Genomic DNA, 26793 nt, shown 5'->3' on the forward strand with positions numbered 1-26793 from the left:
TGGAGGTTAAGCTTGGGGCTCTGGCTTCTGCCCTTTGGGGTTTGAATCCTCTTCCTACAACTCACTAATGTTGAGAATGGACCAAGCTTCAGTTTCCCCCCTCTGGAAACTTGGGGATTATGATAGAACCTGGCTCATCAGTGTATAGTTTCAGTGAGAGGTATTCAGTATCAGTGAGAAGTTTCAGCCCACTGCCAGCACTTGCACCTGTGAAGTTAGGGAATAGTCCCCAAGACCATCCCCCTACCTGACACCAGTTGCTGAATTTGAGGGTCCTCAAATCACCTTCAGTTTCTTTAGTCTCTAGAGGGATTCACAGAATCTCTGAAAGCTGTCATACTCACAGTTACAGTTTAATACAGTGAATGATACAGATTAAAATCAGGCAAGGCAAGAGGATCCTAAGGCAGGGGCCAGATGAGTTCTGGATGTGAACTTCCAGGTGTCCTCTTCCCCACAGAGTCGAGGACAGTGTTAGTTTGCCAGTAATTATGTGTGCCTACGTGCATGGTGTACTGCCCACCAAGGGTGCTCACCTGAGCCTCAGTGTCCAGGGTTTTTGTTGGGGGTCAGTCATATAGACATGGCTGACTACCTGCCTGGCTGGCCCCAGTCTTAATCCTTCCATAGGTCAAACTTATATAGTGTGCCCCAAGGTCCCCACCATAAATTATATTGTTAGTATCTGGTGTGGTTCCAGACCATAGATAAACAAAGACTCATCAGGCAGAACATTGCAAGGCCTTCGAGATCAGCCCCAGGAGCAGTGGCCAAAGGCCAGACCTCTTTGGAGGCTAGGTTCAGCTACTTACTACACTGCCCTCCCTGAGAGCTTCCATGCCCTTATGACATTTCACCCACACCACAGTTCCATTTTCAGAGCGTCAGCTGGGGTGGCTGTGATGATGTAGTCACAGCCAGGGACAGATACTGAGCATTCTGCTCTGAGGCCAGTGCTCCTCTGCAGCTCTCCTGGCCTCCTTGTGGCCCCAGAGTGGCCTTCTCCCTTGGGTGAGCTGTGACGTTGGTGCTGTTCTGTGGGTGCCAGGCAGGGACCCCCATGCTTGCATGTCTCCCACAGGTTGGGGAGGATGCCTATTTCCCTGTGAAGTCCACGTGTCCCTGCAATTTCACCCTGTACTACGAGGTGGCTGCGAGGGGCAACATTGTGCTCTCAGGCCAGCAGCCTGCCCACATCACCCAGCAGAGAAGCAAGCGGGCAGCCCTGGAGAAACCCATTCGCCTAATGCACCTTTCTGAGACAGGTGAGCTCATCCCCAGGCTGGAGGTTCCTGTTCTTCCTTCTGAACCATTGAGACTGGGATGGGCATCCCAGCAAGGCATGGTAAGCAGAATGCATCCAGGAGGGGAGCCTGCTTCAGGGCGAAGGGCACACACCCCAGGCAAGGCTGGACTGGGACCAGGAGGGTGGGCAGTGACCAGCTGCTGGAGGCAACTTCTCTTGAGGCCGCCATGGGCTGGGCCCCTGAGCAGGTCCACACTGTGCCATGCTGCCTTCTGTCAACCCCCTTCTGCTTTTGCCCAGACTGATTCCCCATTAAGGAGTCCTTCTCCCTGCTTTCCTTGATGCCACATGCTCCTCACAAGACCCATCTTCTCCCCTGGGTCTTCCCATCCCTCTCCTCTTTACAGCCTCTCTGCCCAAAGCAGGATCCCCAAACTAAGGACCATGGACACTTGCAGGGTATTCTTTGTGGTGGGGGCCGTGCTGTGCACTCTAGGGTGCAAAGCAACATCCCTGATCTCCACCCTTTAGATGCCAGTGGCAATCCACCTACACTCAGTATGACAACCTGAAATGTCTCCTGATATTGCCAGTGTTTCTGGGGGGAAAGTGACTCCTGGGTAAGAATCACTGAGATAGATGATGATAGATTCATAGATAGAACCATCAATAGATCAATTGATAGATGAATGATAGTGTCATGGATGGATGAAAAAGTGAAAGTAAAAGTGAAAGTTGCTCTTTCTGACCTCGTGGATGGATAAGTAGGTAAGTAGATAAATAGGTTCATGTATAGAATCATCAATAGATAAATTGATAGGTGAATGGATAGTCATGGATGGGTGAGTAGTTTCATGGATAGATAAATAGAATCATCAATAGGTAAATTGATAGGTGAATGGATAGTCATGGATGGGTGAGTAGTTTCATGGATAGATAAATAGAATCATCAATAGATAAATTTATGGAAGGATAGTCATGGATGAATAGTTTCATGGATAGATAAATAGAAGCATCAATAAATAAATGGATAGATGGATGGATAGATAAAGTCACGGATGGGTGAATGGACGGTTGGGTGGATAGACAGATGATCGATAGGGAGACAGGCAAACAGAGTCTCTCTGATTCTAAGCCACTTTCTTACCCTCAGACCTACTATGTTTGGGGCCAGGTTATTCTCTGTGGAGCTGTTCTATGCATTTTAGGGTGTTGAATAGCATCCCTGGCTCCTGCCCACTAGATGCCAGTAAAATCCCCAAGCTCTGACAACAAAAATGACCAAATGTCCTCTGGCAATCAGCATTGCCCTGGCTGAGAACCACTGGCCTGATCAGGGCATTTGACATTGTGCACCCACATCCTCCTGGGTTTATCATCCTTTCTGGGTGAAATAACAGGGAACGTGAGTTTCCATGGAGTACTTGCCCTGGGCCTGGCCTGGGCTGGCACCTCCCCGTGCTACACCCCATGGTAACCCCCGTGGTAAAGCCTGGCAACTGGGATATTGCTGATCCTACTGTGAGATGCTGCATTTTCATGTCTCTCCTCGCTTATCTTAGAGCCTCCTCCAGCCCCAGCAACAGAGGTCAGCGTGTGCATGACCTCTCTCCAGCTGGCCGTGACCCCCAGCATGGTCCCCCTTGGCCGCCTGCTGGTCTTCTACGTCAGAGAGAATGGAGAAGGGGTGGCCGACAGCCTCCAGTTTACTGTGGAGACCTTCTTTGAAAACCAGGTAGGGTACTGGAAACCAAACTGGGGGAGGGAGAGGAGGACAGGTAAGTGTCATCGGGGGTGGAGGCTCCAGGGTGTCGAGGCTGGGGCGGACTGTGGACAGTCACCAGTCAGACTCCAGGTGATGTGACAGGCAGGACTTGTAAGGACTGTCCTACCTTCAGGAATAAAGGAAATCTAAGTTGCATCTTGACTGGGAGATCCTCCAGAAGTCACCCAGATGGGATTGCATTCATACACACAGGACAAGTGGGCAGCTGTTCTCTGTCCCTGCTGGGCTCCAGACCTAAGGGACACCACTTAGGTCCCCCAAACCTGGTTCAGCCTCCCGTGCCCTGACCATGTACCTTCCAAAACTGGCTGCAACATGTCCTCTGCCGCCACCCATCTCCCCACCCCTCCCCACTCCCATCTTCTGCACAGAATGTGCCAGTTGTACCAGCCTAGTTCTTGTCATCCAACCCTCCGCCCTTGTCCTCACCGGGGTGGCAAAGCCAGGGTCCTGACTCTCCTCGGAGGATGGAAAGGGTGGGTGGGTCTGGAGAGTTTGGCCAAGTTCCTGATTCTTCTGCTGTGTTTGGGTCCAGGTTTCACTGACATATTCAGCAAATGAGACCCAACCCGGGGAAGTCGTCGACCTGCGGCTCAAGGCTGCAAGGGGCAGCTGTGTGTGTGTTGCTGCAGTTGACAAGAGCGTTTACCTGCTCAGGTCTGGGTTTCGGCTGACTCCCGCCCAGGTGAACTGGGGCCCTCAGATGATACATTCTGGCACCTGCATGGAGGTCTCTTCCTTTTCATTAACTGAACACAATCCCTATAAACCCAAATACTCTCTCTCCGCTGGGTTCATTCTCAGCAAACCCCACCCCTGTTGTTGCTTGGGTATAGTTGAAAGATCTTGGAGTCAAATCCAATGGGACATTGTCCGGGTCCCACCTCTTCAGCCCCAGTTTGCCCATCTTTAAAATGGGTTAATGCCCCAACTCCTATCTCCTCTAAGATTGACTCCCAGTGATCCATGTGAGGGGAGATTGAGATGGGAGTGTGCCAGAACAGTTGGGGTTGAAAAGAAACCCTCATTTGACCAGTCCCTGTCGCCCTTTGCCTGTAGGTTTTCCGGGAATTGGAAGATTATGATGTTTCCGATATCTTTGGAGTGTCCAGGGAGGATGGACCCTTCTGGTGGACTGGGCTCATGGCCCGACGACGCCGTCGCTCCTCTATCTTCCTGTGGCCCTGGGGCATCACCAAGGATTCCGGGTTTGCCTTCGCTGTAAGGAGAGGTGGTCTTGAACCCCATCGTCCCCTTCTGAGCTCTTCTTCCTCTGAAACAAAGAGTCTCGGGGTACAGAGCTGGGTCAGGGTGGAAGTTTCCAAACTCTGAGTGCTGCAGAATCTTTTTGATTCTCCCCAGTGGAAGCTTGGAGGCAGACCTTCCCAATTTGCAAAACAGATGAGAGCAGAATGAGTGTTCATTGATAACTTCAACTTTGTTCTGGAGCAAACTAGAACATCGTTCTGGAGCCATGATCTTGAAAGTGCTTTGGTGGAAGGAAAACCTTCACAAGGGCTTCCCAGGTGGCGCGAGTGGTAAAGAACCCGCCTGCCAGTGCAGGACACATGGAGATGTGGGTTTGATCCCTGGATCGGGAAGATCTCCAGGAGGAGGATATGGCAACCAACTCCAGTTTTCTTCCCTGGGAAATCCATGGACAGAGGAGCCTAGCAGGCCACAGTCCACAGGGTTGCAGAGTCGGACACGACAGAAGCAGACTTAGCATGCATGCAAAACTTCACGATGTGTGTGGGTGCTGGGTTGTCAGGTGGCAGCCTTACCCTTGCTGACATTTATAGCTCACATCCATCCCCTTCCTTCCTGGCTCCAGGGACCGGGGAGCTGCTGGGGGTGCAGTATACCCAAGCATCATTTCAGCCCACATGAGCATTCTGGTGGTCTCCACTTGAATGCATGAGGGCACTTTTCATCCCCATTTTTAAATCATTTAAAAGGCATCTTTGAGAATTCCTTGGTGGTCCAGTGGTTAGGACTCCAAACTTTCACTGCTGAGGGCCCAGGTTTAATTCCTGGTTGGGGAACTAAGATCCTGCAAACTGCATGGCACAGCCAAAACAGAAAAAAAAGGCATCCTTTTCCTCCCATTTTTATTATGGAAATTTTTCAAAAATATAAAAAGTTAAGTAAGTTAGTAAACACCTGTAGATCCACCACCTTGGTGCCACAGTAAACATTTTGCTATGTCAAATGTGTGCATGCATGTTTGCTCAGTTGTTCCAGTCGTGTCTGACTCTTTGCAACCCTATAGACTGTAGGTCACCGGGCTCCTCTGTCCATGGAATTCTCCAGGAAAGAACACTGGGTTGGGTTGCCATGCCCTCCTCCAGGGGATCTTCCCAACCCAGAGATCAAATGGCATCTCCTGCATTGCTGGTGGATTCTTTACTGCTGAGCTACCTGGGAAGCCCATTAAATACATATGTATATTACAACAGTAATAACTGAAACTCACAGTCATTGGTTCTGGGTCTGGTTAGGCACTGTACCAATTGATTTGTTATAAATTGAGGTGAAATTTACATAGCAGACATTTAACCCATTTAAAAAAATTTATTCTTTCTTTATTTTTTGGCTGTGCTGGACATCACATAGGATCTTAGTTCCCTGACCAGGGTTCAGACCTGTGCCACACTGCATTGGAAGCACAGAGTCTTACCCACTGGACTGCCAGGGAAGCCACAATTAACCCATCTTAAAGTGAACAATTCAGCGGCATTTAGTACACTCACAGTGTTGTGAAAGCCAGCACCTCTATCTAGCTCCAGAACATCTTCATCACCCCGAAAGAAGATCCCGTCCCCATCAACAGTCACACCCTATCCACCCTCCCCCAGCCCTTGGCAACCACTGATCTGCCCATGGTTTTAGACAGTTCATATAAATAGAATCCTAAGAGATGTGGCCTTCTGAGCCTAGACCACAGACATTCTGACCCCAACTCTGGTGTGCCCCGGATGGTCACCTGGTCTCAGGTCCCTCTTAGTCCGTGTCACCAAGCCTAGAGAGAGGACTGACTCCCCCAGGGCCACGCAGCAGCGGTGTTGGGCCAGTGACTTCTGGAGCCACCATATCCTCTTCCCCACTGTGGGTCTGGGCGTTGTCTGTTGCCTAGGAAACAGGACTGGTGGTGATGACAGATCTTGTGAGCCTAAACCACCGGCAGGATGGCGGCTTGTACACTGATGAGGCTGTCCCCGCCTTCCAGCCCCACACAGGGAGCCTGATGGCAGCAGTGTCCTCCAGACAGCCCCCCAGGTAATTGCCATCACCTTGAGCAGGGTTGTCTAAACTCATGTTGACATTTGAGGCTGGGTCATTTTCTGTGGTGGGACCATCCTGTGTACCATAGAGTACGGAGCAGCATCCTTGATCTCCACCAACCAGATGCCAATAACAGCCCCCTTCTTCTGGGTGTGACAACCCAAACCATCTTCAGACATTGTCCAGTGTCCCCAGGGAGCCAGAATCTCTACTGGCCCAGCAGGTTGGAGCAGTAAGCACTTTGACTCTTCTCCCGCCCAGTTCTCGCCCCCAGCCACGTGCTTGAGGTTGGGGGTGTGGGGGTGCAGAAGAGAGAAGAAGGTGTAACAGTGGAGTAGCTCTGCCTGGGGACAGAAGAATTGGGGCAGGGTGGGTAGTTGGAGTTTGGTCCTCTCATTCCAAGACTCTGCTTAGAAACTTCTTTCTACTCCCCTTTCTCCCTCCCACCATTCCCTCCTTCCTTTGCTTCCTCTCTCTTTCCCTTTCCCTTCTGACTCTTTATCTTTTGAAGTTAGACTCCAAAGTAATTAGTTTTTCAGCCTTTTTTATTTTAACTCAAGCATTTAAGCCTTTTGGAGGTTATGAATTTTCCTCAGAGTATTGCTTTGGCTGCATCTAAATTGTGCTAGGAATTGTTTCTATTATTGCTGGGTTCCAAATAGGTTGTAACTTGTGGAATAGTTACCTTTTTGAGTTGTGACTTGCCCAGGTATGTTTTCAATTTTCAAGTAATTTAAAAAATTACTACCTTTATGTGTTTCATAAATGTGGGTCAGATGGGCAGTGTGGCCAATGAACATTGTCTGTATGATATCCCTTGTGGCCCACAAACATGGTCTGTATGATATCCATTGCCTGGTTTTTGTTTTAGAGACTGGCTATATGGTCAGTTTTTGTAAATGCTCACATCTACTTGAAAAGAATATCCAAACCCCTGTCATTGGGTATAGGAGTCTCTATGTGCACTTTTGACAGTGGTACCCAAATCCTCCATATCCTTGCTCATGTTTGTTTCCTTGTCTGTTTGCTAACTTATCAATTACTGAGAGAAAAGAGTTCCCATCTGCCTCTGGGACTTGTGGCTTTGTGTGTTGTCTCGTGGAAAGCTTTGTTTCTTGGGAGGTGATGTTTCCTCTTCTCTCACGTCTCTCCCTTTGTACCCCTCTTTTGTTCCTCCATCACTCACTGTCTTCTTTCCCACCTTCTTTGTTCTCTCTGCCTCTCCCACTAGCTCCTCAGCTCCAGGTCGCAGCCAGCCAACTAGGGAAGGGAGAGGGTGTTTTGCAGACCTTGCCCCCTCTCTCCCCCTCCGGATGTAAGGGTGCAGAAGCTGGGAAAGGCAAGGCAGGCCTTGAATGCACCCTCTCTTGCCAGCTTATCCAATGAGAGGCCCAGAACCAAGTGGGCCAGGGATGGGGTCTGGTGGTCATCAGTGCCTCAGTAACTGGGTCTCTTTGGAGACCTTGAGGGTGGCCCACAGACTCCTCAGTCCTTGCTCTGAGCCAGAAGTGACCGAGAGGATCTGCCCTGGGGAGGGCGGTTGGCTATCCATGATAGTCTTTTTCCTTCAAACCCTTTCTGCCGCAATCCCAAATCCTTGGGAAGGATTGAGCCTTCCCAATCCCCTAGCCTCCTCTGCAGTTCCTGGGTACCTGCACCCTCCAGCTTCTTCCTGCCCGAGTCACACAGTTAGCAGGAGTGTGATAACCCCACGAGGGTCCTAGTTTTCAAACTCCACATCATGGCATGGACAGATCAGGCTCCCCCTACGGTATGCTGGAGCCACGCAAAGGCATTTCCAAGATGTGGTTGAGTGAAGGAGGTGGAATATTGGCTCCTGGGCATCCCTCAGCCAGACACTTCTCTGGCAACTAGAGCCTCCCATGTGCATGCCTCCTGAGAACTTGGCCTGGAGTGGGTCTGCCAGCAGCCTCTAAACCCCAAACCACAGAGGCAATTGTAAATTCCAGTGCAGAAAGGCGTAATAAAGGCCTTAAAAAGCAAGTGTCTATGCCTTTTTGTAAGGATAATGCATCCTTCCTGGAAAAGGGAATGGCAGCCCGCTCTAGTATTCTTGCCTGGAGAATCCTATGGACAGAGGAGCCTGGCCGGGCATAGTTCATGGGGTCGCTAAGAGTCAGACATGACTGAGTGACTAACACACACAATGCATCCTTATTCTGAAGACAAGGTATTTTTCTGATGCATGTGGTTAAACTTTTTTCAAAGAGCATGAAAGGGTGTATCCTTTCATATATACAAAGGGTGTATTCCTTTTTCAAAGAGTATGAAAGGGTATATCCTCCTTTCCCTTCTAAGAGGCAAAAATGGTTACTAATTCCTTAACTATCCTTCTAGAAATTTTCTGTGTAAATTTGTTGTTCAGTCACTAAATCGTGTCTGACTCTCTGCAACCCCACGGACTGCAGCACACCAGGCTTCCCTGTCCTCCACTATCTCCTGGAGTTTGCTCAAGTTCCTGTCCATTGAGTCAGTGATGCTATCGAACCGTCTTATGCTCTGCTGCCCTCTTCTCCTTTTCCTTTCAGTCTTTCTCAGCATCAGGGTCTTTTCCAAAGTGTATACACAGGACTTTAAAAAAAAAAAAACCACACACACTGGGAGGATACTATAATACTGTTCTCTACCTTCCTTTTTTAGGTCAATAATAAACCTTAGAGACCGTTCCATATCGGTACATATGTGCCTACCTCACCCCTTTTCACTGACATGTAATATTCTGTTGTGTAAATGTACTATCATTTGGTTAACCAAATGCCCTATTGATGAAGATTCTGGCTGTTAGTTAATTCTCACAGTGCTGCAGTTAACCACACTGTCTTTGCACATGTGTCTGTGGTTAATTTCAGTGTTCATCTCTCAGAGAGGCAAGTTGAAAGGGATCATGAGCATTTTTAATCTCGAGAAGATTTGCCAAATGTCAAGTAGGGCTTATTAATATTATTTTTTAAAGAATAGAACAGTCCCTGAGGAATATGGGCTTGAGGCTTCTGAGGATAAACCAAGAATGAAAGCATGTGAAAAAGAATACACACACACACATATATAATTGAATCACTTGATGTACACCAGAATCTAAATGTACACAGCATCAAGTATCCTTTAATTAAAAAAAAGAAACTGAAAAATGAAAGCACAGAGGAGGTGGGGGAGAGGGAAGAGTTCCATGTAGTGATGCAGAAAAATGTGGCAAACCCAGGGAGGGATATTAACAAAGGAGAGGACACCGGGTGGTCCCTGTGGCCCTTCTTACCTTCCAAGTTCAGTGTGTGAGGCGCCACTGTCATTTTAGCAAGACTCTGCCAAGCCTTCGATGCCTCACTTTTCTAACTGTAATCAAGTAGAATGTTGACTAAAATTCTGCAAGGTGAAAGAATTAACACGTCATGTCCTTGTAAAGTAGAATGCTAACCTTTCCAGGTAAGAGAATTAAATAAACCGGGTAGCATATTGACGTGTTGGGTGAGAGAATGAACATATTATAGCCTAATCAAGTAGAATGTTAACTTACCAAGTAACAGAATTAAAGTTATGGAACTTTAATCATTTCTTTTTAAAAAAATTTTCGTAGAGCAGAGAAGAGGAAAAGAACCTTCTTCCCTGAAACATGGGTTTGGCACTGTCTCAACATCAGGTACAGTAAGATTTCTTTCCTTCACTGCCTTTGTGGGCTGACTCAAGGCACTCATGAAAGATTGTTCCCAGTGGGTTTGCCTGGAGATTGGACACCAACATCTGAGTAAGCCATTGGGCATCCTTTTCTAACACATAAAACGCAAAGCTATGAAGTCAGCCCCAAATCCCAGTGCAGCCTCGGACATCTGCCCATGAAATATGAAATGCGAGGGCTTCATGCCTCTTACAACTCCCTCTTGGGGTAACTCTATCCACTGTGTTTATATAACGAGCTCATTAAAATGATTACAGTTCCCTGAAACATGAACTCAGTTCCACCCACCTACCCCCCCAACCCCCACTCACTCCTCAGGGGACTTGGGCTCCTGCCCGCCAAACAGGCTGCTTTTCTCAGCACATTTCCTTTCTACATTGTTTTCTCTTTCCACTTGCCTTGAAGCAGCAGCGCTCTGCCAAATTCTTGCCAGTTGCAATTGGTTTTTTTCTTTCAGTGCTTAGTGTCAGAACACCAGTGACTCTAAGCATTTTCTTTCGATGCTTAGAGTCAGAAGGTAGTGGTGACCTGCTCTGGGAAACCAGTTAGGCATGAAAGTTCAGACCTCAGGGGCCAGTGGGTAGACCTACTGCTGAGCTGGGGTCCCCTTCTCAGCATGAGATGCCAAGGCACATGCTTAGCACAGGACCAAGCGCACATCGGGGGTTTCTCAGGCAGCCCTCACTGATGTGTGTGTCCCCATTATGGGCAGTCTTCCCTGCTGGTCAGAACAGATGCTGATTTTTAAAAAAAATTTTATTATTATTATTTATTTTTGGCTGGGTCTCTGTTGCTGCAAGAGGGTTACTCTCTAGTTGCAGTGCAGGCTTCTCGTTGTGACCGCTTCTCTTGTTGCACAATGCAGGGTCTAGGTGCTTGGGCTCAGTAGTTGTGATACACGAGCTTAGTTGCCCCATGGCCTGTGGGATCTTCCCGAACTAGGGATCTTCCCGACGTAGGGCTCGAACCTATGTTCCCTGAAATTGGCAGGCAGATTCTTACCCATTGGACCACCAGGGAAGCCCAGGTTGCTGATTATTGCATTTTGTAATGGAAGTCCATATTGAAGATGTGCTGTCTGTCCATCATCAGAGATGTACACAAAGTAGAAATGTATCTACTTTCTGTGTTTAGGGTACTGTGTTAGGCAGTGAGTAGTGTTTTGGTACCAAGAATGGCACCTGAACAAGGCAGAGAGAGTCCCCTCACTCACAGAATTTATGTTTTATGCCCTTAAAGCCTTCATGCTTCAGGAGGGCCAGTGTTCTCATGGAGAGCTGGGACCGGGGCTTGGGAGGAAGTGCAGGGACCCTTCAGGGAAGCTGGAGAGACTCCCAGGGCAGGTGGAGCCCAAGCTGAATCCCACAGGATAAACAAGAAAGGGGTAAAGGAGTCCAGGAGGTGGGCCCCAAGGGGGCAAGAGTCGGGGCTTCGGAGAGGCAGAAGGGGCTAAGAGGAGGAGGCAGGGAGTGTGAAGGCCGAGTGGGCTGTGATGGTAGGTGTGGAGAGCCCCAGAGCGTTGCTGGGAGGCATTTGGCATTGGAGGGGCTCTCTCTCCCTTTGTTGGCTTGAGCAAGGGTGAGTCGGAGAGTGTGGATCTGAGACTAAGGAGGAGGTTCTTGCTGGGCCCAGGCAAGGATTAGTTAGCTCTTTTTTTCCTAATTTTTAAAATTTGTAAAATAACATTAACATAAAGTTTACCATCTTAGTTGTTTTTAGGTGTGCAGCCCAGTGGCGTTAAGAGCATTTATATCATTGTGCTACCATTACCACCACCCATCCCCAAAACGCTTCTCATCGTGCAAAGCTGAAACGATGCGCCCATTAAATACTAATTCCCACCCCTCCCTCCTTCCAGGCCCTGGCATCCACTCTTCTTTTTGTCCCTGTGAATCTTACTGCTCTAGGGGCCTCATATACTTGGAATCATACAACTGTTGTTTTGTGTCTGGCTCATTTCACTTAGCATGATGTTCTCAAAGTGCATCCACACTGTGGCATGTATCAGAATTTCCTTTCTTCTTAAGGCTGAATAACATTCCACTGTATGGATGGACCCCTTTAAAAAAAAATTTTTTTTTATGGTCTCACTGTGCACCTTGTGGGATCTTAGTTCTCCAACTGGGTATGGAACCCAGGCTCCCCACAGTGGAAGCTCAGAATCTTGACCACTGGACCATCAAGGAAGTCGCTGGACGGACCACATTTTGTGTATCCATTCAGCCTTTGGTTGACACATAGGTTGCTTCCACCTTTTGGTTATTATGAATAATCCTTCTTTGAATATTGGTGTGCAAATATTTCTTTGAGACCCTGTTTTCAATTCTTTGGGGTATACACCCGGAAGTGGAGTTGCTGGATCTTATGGTAATTCTGTATTTAATATTTTGAGAAATCACCATATGGTTTTCCACTGTGGTTGCACCATTTGACATTCCCACCAGCAGTGCACAAGAGTTCTTTAAATGTTGAATAGAATTTACCAGTGAAGCCATCACATCCAGTGCTTCCCTTTTTGGGGAGACTTTGATTACTGATTTGCTCTCCTTAAGCCCAGGTGAAGCTTTTATAATGGCCTCAGCAGGCTTGAAAAGTCACACAGACCGGGAGCAGGGCTCCACAGGAGTGGATGGGACAGGGAGGCCAGGCCAGGGAGCGTGGATGTTCCCTGGGGTGGGTGGCTGGTTGGCTGGCTGGCATTCGGCTTACACAGAACAGTTAGCTAAGACCATCCGGAGCTGATGAAAATTTTTCCAGATGGAAGACGCTGAGCTTGAATTGGTGCCATGGTGACAACCTGTGACCCTCACAGAGGCAAGGATGGATGCCCAGATGCTGCAGGGCAGTGTCCCATCACCCAGTGAGGCCACCTGGGTCCAGCTTCTGGGAAGGGGATGGAGAGTTCAGGTAGAGGAGAGAGGAACAGCCAGGCATCTCCCTGAAACCCAAGGCCATGTTGCTGGATTCCTCAGATCCTGCTGGGCTGCTGCCTCACAGCCCCGGATAACAGCTCATGGTTGCCCTTCTTTCCACAGTGATCCGTCTGGCGAGGAGACACTCAGCGTGCAGGTCCCAGACTCCATCACCAGCTGGGTGGGCGAGGCGGTGGGTCTGTCCCCCGGGAGGGGCCTGGGCATTGCTGAGCCCACTCTGCTGAAGACCTTCAAGCCTTTCTTCGTAGACTTCACGCTGCCCCCCTATGTGGTCCGTGGGGAACAGGCCAAGATCCCACTCAGCATCTACAACTACATGGATACCTGTGCTGAGGTACCAGACCCGTCCTCTGTAAACAGCCTTTCCCATTACCAGCTGGCGGGGGAGGCGGGAAGGGGGCGGCATCCTTGATGTCAGGAGGCAGAGAGAGTCATGGAGGGGGATGGGTTTGAGGGGCACAGTACCTGTGATGTTGGGTAGGCAGGGGGAGGTGCAGTCATCTAGGGGGGCTGTGGGGTTAGCATCTGTAACATTAGTGAAACCAGGGCTGGATGGATCAAGTACTGCTTCACCCACCGTCTAAACCTGGGCAGGTTGTGGGTGGGAGTGCATGGCGGGGCTGGAGGTTGACAGATGAGATGGAGCCACTGTCCTTGACTCCAGGCCCCTCGGGGCTTTGGGTGGATGAGTGTCATATGTAATGACATGGAGTCAGGGGTCAGCAAACCTTCTCTGTAAAGGGCTAGATAGTAAATATTTCAATCTTTGCCAGCCAGAGGGTCCGTGTTGCAGTTACTACACTTGGCCGTTGTGCGGGAAGGCAGTCACAGATAACACGCCCATGAATGGGCCTGGCCGTGTTCCCAAAGATCTTTATTTCTGGATACTTGAAATTTGAGTTTCCTTTAACTTTCATATATCACAGAATGTAATTCTTTTTAATTTATTTATTTGGCTATGTTGGGTCTTAGTTGCCATATGCAGGGTCTTCATTGCATTATGTGGGATCTTTCACTGCAGTGGATGGACTCTATAGTTGTGGGCTTAGCTACTCCTCAGCATATGGGATCTTAGGTCCCTGACCGGGGGTAGAACCCGTGTCCCCTGCATTGCAACATGCATGTATGTATGTGTGCTCACTTATGGCTGACTCTGTGGCCCCATGGACTGTAGCTCGCCAGGCTTCTCTGTCCATGGAATTTTCCAGGCAAGAACGCTGGAATGGGTTGCCATTTCCTACTCCAGGGGATCTTCCCCACCCAGGGACTGAACCTATGTCTCTGGCATCTCCTGCATTGGCAGGAGGATTCTTTCCCACCAGTGCCACCTGGACATCTGGTGGATTCTTAACCACTGGACCACGAGGGAGGTCCCAATATCATTATTATTATTTTTTTTAAAGCTTCCCTTCTTCATCCTAATCATTAAAAAAAAAAAAAAACAACGTAAAAACCATTCTTAGCTCCCTGGCCTCACAGAAACAGGTGATGGATTGGATTTAGGTCAGGTTGTGGGCCTCCCAGGTGGGGCCAGTGGTAACGAACCCATCTGCCAGTGCAGGAGATATAACAGACATGGGATCAATCCCTGGGTTGGGAAGATCCCTGGAGGAGGGCATGGCAACCCGCTCCAGTTTTCTTGCCTGGAGAATCCGCACGGACAGAGGAGCCTGTAGGGGGCAGTATATAGGGTCACAAAGAGTTGGACTTGACTGAAGTGACTTAGCATGCACACATGTGCTGACCCCAGCACAGAAGTGAGGAATCCTGGTGGGCCCAGAGCAGGCACTCTGAATCTCAATTTCTACTGAAAAAAACTGATTGACCTTGTCCACGTTATTCCACCTGCTGGTATGTCAGTTTCTACAAATGTCAAGCAGATAGGAGTCTTAACAGTGGTTAAAGGGGTAAGTGGGTTGGTCCACATAGCTGCTAAGAATGGTGATTGTGGATGTCCCATGGACCTTGTTGGTGCTATTCCAACTCTCCCAGTCCTAGGGCCTGCAGGGTGCCCACAGTGGGAGGGGAGGTGACTCCTTCTCAGAGGAGGTGGAAAGGCTACTATATCAGTTTCTTGTGGCCACTGTAACAAAGTAGCAGAAACGGGGCGCTTAAAACAAGGGAAATGTATTCTTTCACAGTTCTGGAGGCTGGAGTCCAAGGTCAAAGTATGAACAGGGTTGGCTTCCTCCAGAAGGAGGCTCTGAGGGATGGTCAGTCCCCGACCTCTCTCCTGGCTTCTGGGAGCTGCCCACAATCCATGGCGTTCTCTTAGCTTGTGGCGGCCTTGTTCCAGTCTCTGCCTCAGTCTTCCCATGGGCTTCTTCTTGCTGTGTGTCTTTACATCATCCTCCTTCTCTGCACAGACTCTGTGTCCAGATTTCCTCTTAGAAGAGCCCCTGTCTTGTTGGATTAGAAAAAGTGAAAGTGTTAGTCACCCAGTTGTATCCAACTCTCTTCAACCCTGTGGCCTGTAGCCTGCCAAGCTCCTCTGTCCATGGAATTCTTCAGGCAACAATACTGGAGTGGGTTGCCATTCCCTTCTCCAGGGGATCGTCCAAATCCAGGGATCGAACCTTGGTCTCCCACATTGCAGGCTTGATGCAGTGACCTCCTTGGAACTTGATGACATCTGCTGAGACCATAGTTCCTAATGAGGTCACATTTACAGGTACCAAGGTTAGTACTTCAACATACTTTAAAAAAAAATTATTTATTTGGCTGTGCCAGGCCTTAGTTGCAACATGAGGGATCTTTCTGTTGTGGCGTTTGGGTTCTTTGGGCTTCCCTGGTGGCTCAGTGATAAAGAATCTGCCTGCCAATGCAGGAGACATCAGAGACTCGGGTTCTATCCCTGGGTTGGGAAGATCCCCTGGAGGAGGAAATGTCAACCCACTCCAGAATTCTTGCCTGAAGAATCCCACGGACAGGGGAGCCTGGAGGGCTACAGTCTGTGGGGTTGCAAAGAATCAGATGTGACTGAGCGCACACACATGTGGATTCTTTAGTTTTGGCATGCAGGATCTCTTAGTGCAGCATGTGGAAATCTAATTCCCTGACCAGGGATCGAACCCAGGCCCCCTGCATTGGGAGCAGAGTCTTAGCCACTTGACCACCAGGGAAGTGCCTGGACTTCAACATATCTTACTGGAGGGATACAATTCAACCCATAAGCACTACCCCAAGGAGGTGGGCTTGGTGGTTTCAGACCCTGATGATGAGGAGAGATGGCAGACAGTGTGGAGGGAGTCTTGAGGACCAGGATCAGGTGGAGGCGGGATAGGGAAGGAGCGTTTGGGGGCTGAGCCTCAGTGTGGCTACAAGAGGGCAGGGGCATCCTCCTCCACCTCTGTAATCCTTCGTTTACCATCTCAGCCTGGACATCGGCTGGTGAGTGGGAGGAAGAGAGGGGAGGGGGGCTCCCAGGGTTAGGGGCAACCCGCAGGGATGGGGATTGGGAGCTGAAACTACAGTTGGATGGACGAGTGAGTTGGGGGCAAGGCCCGGGGTCCAGCTGGGGAGCAAGCCTGCTCTCTGCAGGTCAGCATGGAGGTGGGGCTGTAGGTCTCAGCCTCACCCTAGCCAGCCCAGGGAGGCAGCTGACCTCATGCTGGCCCTACCCATGTGAATGGGGCCTCCCAAGGCTGCTGACACATTCCCCACCAAGGGCAGAGATGTGAGTTGCAGCCCCAGGCCAAGGTCACCAGAAACCAAGAGATTTTATCCAACCACTACCCACTTTTCCTGAAAAACAAGGCTTTCTGGAGTGATTGGAATTTGCCACCTGAAAGGTGTCAAGACTGCTGGGGATGGAAGTCCTGAGTGGGAGGCTGGCAGAACTCCCATACCTCAGCTACGGTTTCAGCACATCCTTGCCTCACTGTCTCCAGAAGACCCTCTGGACTTCAGCTTGGTTCAGCTTGTCTCTGTTTCCTTATCTGGCTGTGAGAGATCTACTTGCCTGCTCCTCACCCCCACTGCCCACACAGGCTGCTCTGGGGCGGGGGGAGGGAGCAGGTTTCAGGCTCCTTCGTGAGTCTGATCATAGATGCTGTATCAGAGCCATTTCTGAGCCTGGTCCAGAGTGGGGACAACATTGTTCTGAGTCTCTGAGTCTTGGCTCAAAGGGTGACCTTGAACTTAACATGAAATCCTTTATTCCTTTTTTCCTTTGTAAATGCTATACCTCCACTGAATAGTTAAATCAACCCAAGAACTTACTGCATGGAATGCCTTATAATAGCCTCGAGGCCAGTTAAGGACCCCTCCCATGCCCTCTGCCTGGCGTGGCCCAGTTTTGAGCCTGGTATTTGCATTTGGCTTTCTGATGCTTATTTGACTCTATGGAACAACCGCACATCATGTACTGTCACATAGAAATGTCTCCTCTCTTGGGTCTTTAATGGAAAGAAAATTCCAAGTAGGAAAAAAATGGTCAGCACAGGTCTAGAATAGAAATGGAACACCCAGAGGCTACCAGAAAGGAATTCCCAGGTGTAAAATGTTAGTGATTCTAATTCATTCACTCAAAAGCAATCACCCAGGTCTCCGAGGTTTGTCAGGCTTTGTGCAGGAATCTGAAGACCTGAATGCCAGGACATGAGGTCTGCCTGAGCTCAACCTGGACTTCTGACACTGCTGACTCGGTTTTCTTGGGCACACATCTCTGTGTCCGGCGCTGGGTGGATGGTTTTACCTGTACTGTTATCCAGTGCACAAATGGGCTGAGAAAGGAGGAACCGTGATGGAACTGAAATGGTTTGATGTCATTGTGGGGACTCTGAGGAGCTCCGGTAGCATGGCCCTTTATGTCTCAGTGCAGAAAGAATTCAGTGAGAGGTGAAGTGATAGATAAGAAGTGACTTATTAGAATAGGATGCTTTTGAGGCTTACAAGCAGGCAGAGAAGAGAGTGCCATGCCTCAAGGACTTACTGGGCTCCAGTTTTATAATCAAAGGAAAGTGGGGAGGGGGCAAAGAAGTCTTTGTCGTCTTTAAGTAAACGTCATGCTTCCATCATCAGCTCCTCCTTCAGGCTGGGCAGGGGAGTTTTCTTGTCCCTACATGGTCGAGCTGGGTCCACAAATTGTTGTTTTTTCATGTGTGCGGAGAGCATGTCCTGACTTAGTGAGCTCGCTGGGCAGGATGTGGGTTTCACGCCACATGTTTTATTGTTTGGGGGCGTGTCTTGTGCTTCTGTTGCCTGCTTTTGCGGCTAAGCAAGTCTGCTTGGTTTTGTGGTTAAGCAACCCTACTTTCTTGAGTAATTGTTAACTTACGGGGTCTCCTGTATTTTTTCTGCTTACAGTCCCCTAGTGGGATTAACTATTTAATCACTTACTTTGTCCCTACTGGTATCATTCCCGTCTGGGAAGCTCAGAGAAGCATTATGTTCAAGGTCCCCCAGGGACTGAGGGGCAGATCTGTGTTAGCATTAGGTGTCGGGAATTGCCCAGTGGTCCAGTGGTTAGGACTATATGCTTCCACTGCAGGGGGCACAGGTTTGATCCCTGGTCCAGGAACTAAGATCTCTCAAGCCTATTCTGTGTGGTATAGCCAAAAAAAAAAAAAAAAAAAATTATATGCCTACAGGGAATCAAGAAAACCCTGGGAAGGGTTGGCTTCTCTGAATGCAGAGAAGTCTTCGGGCGATGTTTAAGCTGGGCACTGGGCCTGGAAGGGCATCCCTGCAGAGGGAACAGTGTACGCAAGTGACAGGGGCAGAAGGCAGGTTGGTCTGTCCCAAGAGCTGCCTGTGACACAGTCCGGCTGGATTTTAGGCTCTGGTTGGGAAAGCAGGAAAGAGGGAGGAGGCTTGTGTGTTAGTCTGAGTGAGAACCGCTGCAGCAGCAACCACGGCAGTGGCTGTGGGTGGCCCGGAGGGGGCCAAGGAAGACAGGTGAAGGGCTCAGGGCAATAAGCTGGGAGCAGGGCCCCCAGACCCAGACCTTTGTCATTCATCTATTTTTTTTTTTTGGCTGTGCTGAATCTTCATTGTTGTGTGCAGGCTTTTTCTCGTCATGGCCAGTGGGAACTACTCTCTAGATGCCATGTGAAGGCTTCTCCCTGTGGTGGCCACTCCTGTTGCAAAGCATAGGGTCTAGGTGAGTGGGTTCAGTAGTTGTGGTACAGAGGCTAAATGCCCAGCAGCATGTAGGATCTTCCTGGACCAGGGATGGACCTAGTGTCCTTTGCGTTGCAAGGTAGATTCTTAACCACTGGACCACCAGGGAAGCCTTCATTCATCCTTTTTATGTAGTTTATCATTGGGAGGGAACTTCGCACTGCTCAACGGTAAAGAATCTGCCTGCTAAGGCAGGAGATGAGATGCAGGAGACGCAGTTCAACCCCTGTGTTGGGAAGAAGGACATGGCAACCCACTTCAGTGTTCTTGCCTGGAGACTCCCATGGACAGAGGAGCCTGGCGGGCTACAGTCCATGGGGTCCCAAAGATAGAGAGCTGGACATGACTGGATGGCTGAGCACATGTGGTTGGGAGGAGCAGGATTCCAGTTTCAAAAAGCTGGAGTAAGTGTAGGCTGGTTCCTAATCACAGAATGGCCCCTGATGGAAGCTCTCTCCTGGACTGCAGGCAGGCCCCCAGGTACCCATTTCAGCTCTGATCATGCCCTGGTGGCTGGCTTGTTGGCTGGAAGAAGGCATCCTTGCTGGGCAACAGGTGTGTCCACGTGTTCAATTTTAGGAACAGGAGAGCCCCATGGACAGAGGACCCTGGTGGGTTACAGTCCATGGGGTCACAAAGAGTCGGACACGCCTGAGCAACTAACACACACACTTCCCATGTGCTGGTCTGGAGGTTCCAGGAAAACAGGCCGATCCCACCCCTCAGCCTGGACCGTTGGTTCCTCCCAGGACCCGGAAAATGGATCACATCAATACTTGATGCTTGAATTTCTTCTTTCCTCCCTGGAAGAACTTTCTGGAGAATGATGTCTTGAGGGGGATGGGAGAGCCCCCGAATGGACCAACCGTTCTCACTCAGGTCCGGCTGGGCCTGCCCGTAGGCAGTGTTCAAACACTCTCACACTTGCTGCTGTAAAGCTTCCTTGTACACATTTGACTGTGTATGTGACTTAGGTGCAGTGAGCCTCTAAGGCTCAGGCCTCACTCATGTGTCTTGCTCAGATCTGTCTCTTGAGTTCCTAGGAGGGCACCTGAACCCACTGTTGGACAATTAGATGGGCAGCAAAGAGCATGTTGTAGATCGAGGGGTATGAACACATGTACACACAACATGCACATAGATACGTGGTGTGCACACATGCGTGTAGATAGTTATGCGTGCACACATATGCAGAGACACGCGCCTTCACACAAATGCACTCGTGTCTCGCAGTGCCATGCCTACTCCACAGGTAGATGTGCACACAGAGATGCGTGCATGCACGGCACACACATATACACACGCATGTGTGTACACATGTACACCAAGCTCTGTTATAATGCAGTGGACCTCCATGGTTGGAGAGAGGGTCAGAGGAAGTGCTTTGAGAGGCCTGCATGTGGAGTGGCTTCTCTTATCCTTTGGCTGGGGAGGATTTGAGGTAGATAAGCAGCCCTTGAATCGACCTTGGTCTCCAAGGGGAGCTGGACCAGGGAGGGTGTGGGGGATTGAGGGAAGCAGGGGGCTCCCAGCAGGACAATGTTGAGGAGTTGGTTCTTCTTTTTTTTAACATTTGTTTATTTTTGGTTGTGCTGGGTCTTCATTGCTGCATGTGAGCTTTCTCTAGTTGGGAAGAGCAGGGGCTACTCTCTAGTTGCAGGATGCGGGCTTCTCATGGCGGTGGCCTCTCATTGCAGAGTATAGGCTCTAGAGCATGAAGGCATCAGTAGTTGCTGGAGGTGGGCCCAGTAACTGCAGCACACAGGCTTAATTGCTCCGTGTCATGTGGAATCTTCCCAGACCAGTAATCCAACTGGTGTCCCTTGCATTGTAAGGCAGATTCTTAACCACTGGACCACCACGGAAGCCCGAGTAGTTGGTTCTGATGAGAAATGCAAAGGGGGTTTCTCATGGGGAGCGTGGTTTGGGGAGAAGGCTTCCAGGGTGGATGGAATGCAGTGGGCAGTGAGGTGTGCTGGGAGGGTGTGCAGATTCTGGGTACCATGGATGCTTGCCACCCTCCCCAGGTCTACATGAAGATATCAGTTCCCAAGGGCATCCAGTTTGTCGGACATCCTGGCAAACGCCAACTGACCAAGAAGACGTGTGTGGCCTCCGGGGAGACGGAGCCCACCTGGGTGGTTCTGTCCTTTGGCGACCTGGGTCTCAGCAACATCACAGGTGAGGTTCATGTGCTTATTGGGACATCTCCCCTCTCCAGGACACCAAGGGGTCCAGGTGCTGAATCCAGGCATGGGGAAAAGGTCAGTAGGGCAGAACATGAGGTCAAGGGACAAGAGATCTACCGGGGGAGCTGCTGGGATCAGTCCAGAGGGAGTGATCAAAAGGTAGGGGGCCACATCTGGGGGAAGCCAGGCTCTTAGAATGCCCCACCAATGTAGCATACACATGCACTTAACAGTTGCACACATGTGCACTCATGCATATATATTCACTCACATATATGCAACATGCATCACGCGCACTCATATGCATGCATGCATACCTGGGTAGCCTGGGACAAGAATGGGGGACAGAAGAACATCGGATGGGGTCCTGTTTTGAGAACCAGCACCAAGTACTCAAATCTCCACAGCCAAAGCTCTGGCTTACAGAGAAACGAGCTGCTGCCGGGATGGGAAGTCGGTCAGACCCCCAGAGGAGAATTACGCTGACAGAAGGGTCCCCATCGGAAGGGACCATGTCCGGCGTAGTGTGATGGTCGAGGTAAGCCTATGTCCTTGCTCGAAGCACTTGGCCAGGGCCTGATTCGCTCCCCAGTGAGGTGGGGGCTGGGCTGTGTGGGCCTTCCCCGAGCCAGGGCCAGGGCAGCGCCCACCAGTCCTGCTCTGGGGCCTGGGGCTGAAGGACCATGTCAGCCATCCCCTCTTCAAGTGGCAGAAGAGGCTTTGGTGCAGGGATGTGGGGCTCGCAAAGGCTGCAGGGAAGTGTCCTGATCCCCGGGGTCGATCGCCGTGGAGGGTGGCATGCCTCTGTCTCCTGGCTGCCCGTTCATCATAAACAATTGTAGAGACTGCGACCCGGCATTTGGACGGCTGTCCTTGGAATGCCCGTGTGGGAAGGGCACAGCCTCCAGCCGAGGTGCCCAGACCGCCACAACCCCCCCGCCTCGCCTCCCCTCTCAGCTGTGCATCTGGGATCTGCCACTTGTGCTTGGGGCTCATTGAATGCCTTCTGATTCCCAGTCTGCTCTGTAGGATTGGGTGCTCACACTCACCCCACAGCATAGGGGAGGTTGGAGAATGCACACAGCATCTCACAATGCTGGGCTTGTGGGAACAACGATGCCCCATCTTTTCTGGGGCTGCTCGGATGCTTTAGAGCCCAGAGCTCTGGTCAGACTCCTGTTTACTGCTGCTTGGAGAGCACGCGGTGGCCCCGCTGAAGGGCTGAAGCCCCGAGTGTTTGCCCCTCCCCAGCGGCCCAGCTGCAAACAGCTGCCCTCCCTCCCAGCTGCAGTCCTGGTGGAGCTGAGCACGAATGGTTTCCATCAGCACCAGGAGTCACACGCGAGCTGGGCGGAACTCCCGGAGGCGGACGGGTCATTGCTCCAGCTTTGTTGACATGACGTGATGGAGTCCTCAGGGACCAGTGTGTCATCGGATGAGGCATACAGTCTCCACGAGCCAGCAGGAGTGGGATGGCCTCGACAGGAAATGCAGAAATCCTTGGTGACCCGCTGCAAAGCCCTGTGCACACTCCTGAGCCACAGCCTGCCCTCCCTCCATCCGAGGAGGTAGCGAGCCGCCCCCAGAGCAGCCAGCCCGACCTGGAGGCCTGGAGCTCTTGTCTCTTTCCTCTGCAAGAGGAATTTCTAAGATGCACAGAGAAGGATTCTCCTGTTCCTCCCACTCGCACTGCTCAGCTGTTTCCAGTGTCTGCAGCATCCACTGGTCCAGCTATGTACACTCAGCTCTAGGAGACGGGAGGTATGATGTAGGCATCAGAAGACCTGAAATGTCAGTGCAAAGACTGAAGCATGAGCTAGAGAAATAGACTGATGAAGCAGGAAGTGCTGGGTGCGCGGCTTCTCCCATCTTGTCCTACCGTGGAACTCCGGGTGCATGGTTCACTCGCTCTGTTACGCGATGGACCCTGACCAGACGTCACGTGCCACCGACCCGGCTGGAGGCCGAATACAACAGAAAGGCCATTCCCGAGAGGCACGTGGTGGGGAGGAAGTGATGGCTGCTCCATCACGAGCGCTGTGTCGAGTGGAAGAGGGGCCACTGCCATCCCGCCCGGCTCCCCAGTGGCTCAGGGGATTATGACCTTTCGAACTTTTGCTGGAGAGCCTTCGATCACCCCACCATGTCTCAGTGGAGTTCACAGAATCGAAAAGAAGGCCGACGTAGTTCAGAGCCATGAGGAGAGCCTCGCGGGCGTCACAGGAGTGAAAGGGGGTCTACCCTTTTGGCCAGAGTTGGGCTCTGGAGAGACAGCCTTGAGTTCAAATGGGAACTGCTGGGCAGTTAAATGAGAGTGTGTGTGGAAGGCATCTCTTGGGTTCCTGGCCTGAGTGCTACAGAAATGGGAGCCGCTGTCATCCAGGCATTTATAACGGTCAACTGGGGGATCCTGGACACAAGCCGGGGATGCCTTTTCCATTTTAGGAAATGTCCGTCAGCTGATGAATGAATAAACATGGTGCAAGGGGATACAGGTTCCCAATATCATGGAATATTACTCAGTCGTGAAAAGGAATGAAGCACTGATTTGTGCTCCAGTGTAGATGAACCTTGAAAACATTATGCTGACTGAAAGAAGCCAGACACAAAAGATTGCGTAGTGTATGATCCCATACATATGAAATGTCCAGAATAGATAAATCCCTAGAACAGATAAGAATGAAGCACTGTTATGTGCTATAAGGTTGCAGAAAAGTCCTGCCAGAGATAATAATAGTGACATTTCTCAGGGACCTTGTTTTGGAACCTGACTGGGAGCTGGCTCAAGCACAGAGGCAGCGGAGATTGGAACCCAGGATCAACTAAAAGCCAGGGCAGCGTGAAGGCAAGAGGCTGGCACCAGAGTCCCCTCTGAGTTGAGCTGGAAGAGGACATAGGGCTGAGTGGCCAGGAGCAGCCCCCCTGGCTATTTCAAAGGCTATGCTGGGGTGGGGGTGTGTCCAGGAGACCCTGGATGGTCAGAGGCCATGCTCAGCACCAGAGGAAGGGCTGTCTCGGGATCTGCGTGTTCTGAACATTGAGTGTAAATGGAATCATACACTCTGAGGGCTTTCCTCTCTGGCTTCTTTCACTTAGCGTGATGTTTTTGAGGTCTGCTTACATTGCAGTGGTAGTTTAGTCGCTCAGTCATGTCTGACTCTTGCAACCCCACAGACTGTAGCCCGCCAGGCTCCTCTGTCCCATGGGATTTCCCAGGCGAGCACCCTGGAGTGGGTTGCCACTTCCTCCTCTGGGGGATCTTCCCACGTCTCCTGTGTTGCAGGTGGATACTGCTCAGCCACCAGGGAAGCCCCATCTATAGTCTGCTGTTTTTCATATTCGTATTAGCCCTACTAACTACACTCTTTCCCCACATATAAGTCCTATATTGTAGCGTGTATCAGTGCCTCGTCCTTTTTCATGGTTGTGTAATGTTCCACTGTATCTGTTCACAACATCGATAGACATCTGAGTTATGAATCATTTTTATGACTGTATAGCCATCATGGGTTTACAATGGCCAGGCCCTGTCCAGTGACAGCCTCTTTTCCAGCAAGAGACTGAGCTGATAGACTGGTAAGGGGGTTGCTGAGGCCCAAGCAGACCCTTGGGGGCTCCCCTTGGAGCCTTGGCTGAGCAGGTAGCCTGCAGACTCCATGTCAGGTGTGCCGGGCGTGAGATGACAGTCCGGCTGGTGACGGCTCAGTGTCATCCACAAGGGTGTGCTTGGCCTCTTGGTGCCAACCATGGGCCGTTTCGCTAAAGATTTGTCAACTAGTTGCTCAGCGGGGACCTCTGGTTGTGGCTTGTGTGGGTGAGGCGGGTTGATAGCGGGAAGTGGACGTGATCCAGACAGGTGCCTCCTGGACTCATGAGTACAGACCCTGGATGGATGATGGCCGTCTCTGCAGCATCTGCAGAGGCCTGGGGGCAGGGGGTGGAGGGAGGGCAATGAGAAGATCTAACAAGAACCGACTGTTCAGTAGCACCGAGAAGACGCCAGCCCTGTCTGAAGTACACCTAACCCTCACATCAGGGTCAATGCCGTCATCCCCTCCATCTTCAGTTCAGCTCAGTTCAGTCGCTCAGTCATGTCCGACTCTTTGCGATGCCATGGACTGCAGCACGCCAGGCCTCCCTGTCCATCACCAACTCCCAGAGTTTACTCAAACTCATGTCCATCGAGTCGGTGATGCCATCCAACCATCTCATCCTCTGTCGTCCCCTTCTCCTCCCGACCTCAATTTTTCCTAGCATCAGGGTCTTTTCCAATGAGTCAGTTCTTCACATCTGGTGGCCAAAAGTATTGGAGTTTCAGCTTCAGCATCAATCCTTCCAATGCTGGCAAGTAGAGGCCCAGAGAGGTTAAGTGAGTGGCCCTGGGTCACCCAGCAAGCAGTGGGTGTATTAGGGCTCTCTGGAGAAACAGAGCCAATCGGACATAAATCTCTCTCTAGAAAGAGATTTATTATAAGCAACGGGCTTACACGGTCATGTGTGCTAAGTTGCTTCAGTTGTGTCCTACTCTTTGCGACCCCATGGACTGCAGCCCACCAGACTTCTCTGTCCATGGGATTCTCCAGGCAAGAATACTGGAGTGGGTTGCCATGTCCTCCTCCAGGGGATCTTCCCGAGCCAGGGATCGAACCCGTGTCTCTTATATCCTGTGCATTGGCAGGCGGGTTCTTTACCACTAGCACCACCTGCGAAGCTTACACGGTCATGGAGGCTGAGAAATCAATCATGGAGGCTGAGAAATCCACAGTCTGCAATTTTGAAGGCCTGCAAAACAGGAGCGTCAAGGGCAGAGAAGGTCGATGCCCCAACTCAAAAACTGTCTGGCAGAGAGAGAATTCATCCCTCTTCTGCCTTTTGTTGTATTTGGGCCCTCAGTGGAGTGTTTGGGGGTTACCCACACTGGGGAGGGCCATTTGCATCACAGTCCATCCATTCAAATGCTGGCTCCTTCAAGAGATGCCCTCACAGGCACGCCCAGAAGTAATGTTTGATCAGATGTCTGGAGTTGACCCATCACAGAGAAATCGGGACCCCAGGAGGCTGTCTGGCGGCAGTGGTCAAAGTTTAACACTTTAAGATCTGACCTCAAGTGGCTCCAGGTCACCAATTTGCTGACACTGCTAAAGGAGACCTGGAAAAGTTAGAATCCCACGGGTCAGGTGAAACCCCACAAGGTGTATCCCATTAAACTTCGAGTGCTCCCCTTTTTTAAAAAAAATTATTTATTTTTGGCTGGGCTGGGTCTTTGTTGCTGCGCGAGGGCTTTCTCTAGTTGCAGTGGTCAGGCTTCTCATTCGGTAGCTTCTCTTGTCGCCATGTATGGGCTCCAGAGTGCTGGCTCAGGAGTTATGTTGCATGGCTTAGCCTGTGTAATCTTCCCAGATCAGAGATCGAACCTGTGTCTCCTGCATTGGCAGGCGGATTCTCAACCACTGGACCATGAGGAAGGTTCTCGAGTGCTCCCTGTGAAGAGAACAAGCAACTGCCTACTGGGTGGCATTGTGGAGGGGGTGGGAGCAGGA

The 26793-nt window shown here is 50.6% G+C and overlaps 1 protein-coding gene across 1 annotated transcript in view; it reads left to right on the forward strand.

The window, feature by feature from the left end:
• CPAMD8 (C3 and PZP like alpha-2-macroglobulin domain containing 8) overlaps positions 1-26793 on the forward strand; it is a 98773-nt gene that overhangs the window by 33304 nt on the left and 38676 nt on the right. Inside the window, exons 14-22 of the mRNA XM_061149939.1 lie at positions 1082-1265; positions 2809-2981; positions 3568-3717; positions 4092-4253; positions 6169-6311; positions 9910-9972; positions 13044-13275; positions 21092-21245; positions 21661-21791. Coding sequence (XP_061005922.1) covers positions 1082-1265; positions 2809-2981; positions 3568-3717; positions 4092-4253; positions 6169-6311; positions 9910-9972; positions 13044-13275; positions 21092-21245; positions 21661-21791 — 1392 coding nt within the window. The remainder of the gene's footprint in view (positions 1-1081; positions 1266-2808; positions 2982-3567; positions 3718-4091; positions 4254-6168; positions 6312-9909; positions 9973-13043; positions 13276-21091; positions 21246-21660; positions 21792-26793) is intronic.

Source organism: Dama dama, chromosome 9 (assembly GCF_033118175.1).
Source record: "Dama dama isolate Ldn47 chromosome 9, ASM3311817v1, whole genome shotgun sequence".
NCBI classification, from domain to species: Eukaryota; Metazoa; Chordata; class Mammalia; order Artiodactyla; family Cervidae; genus Dama; species Dama dama.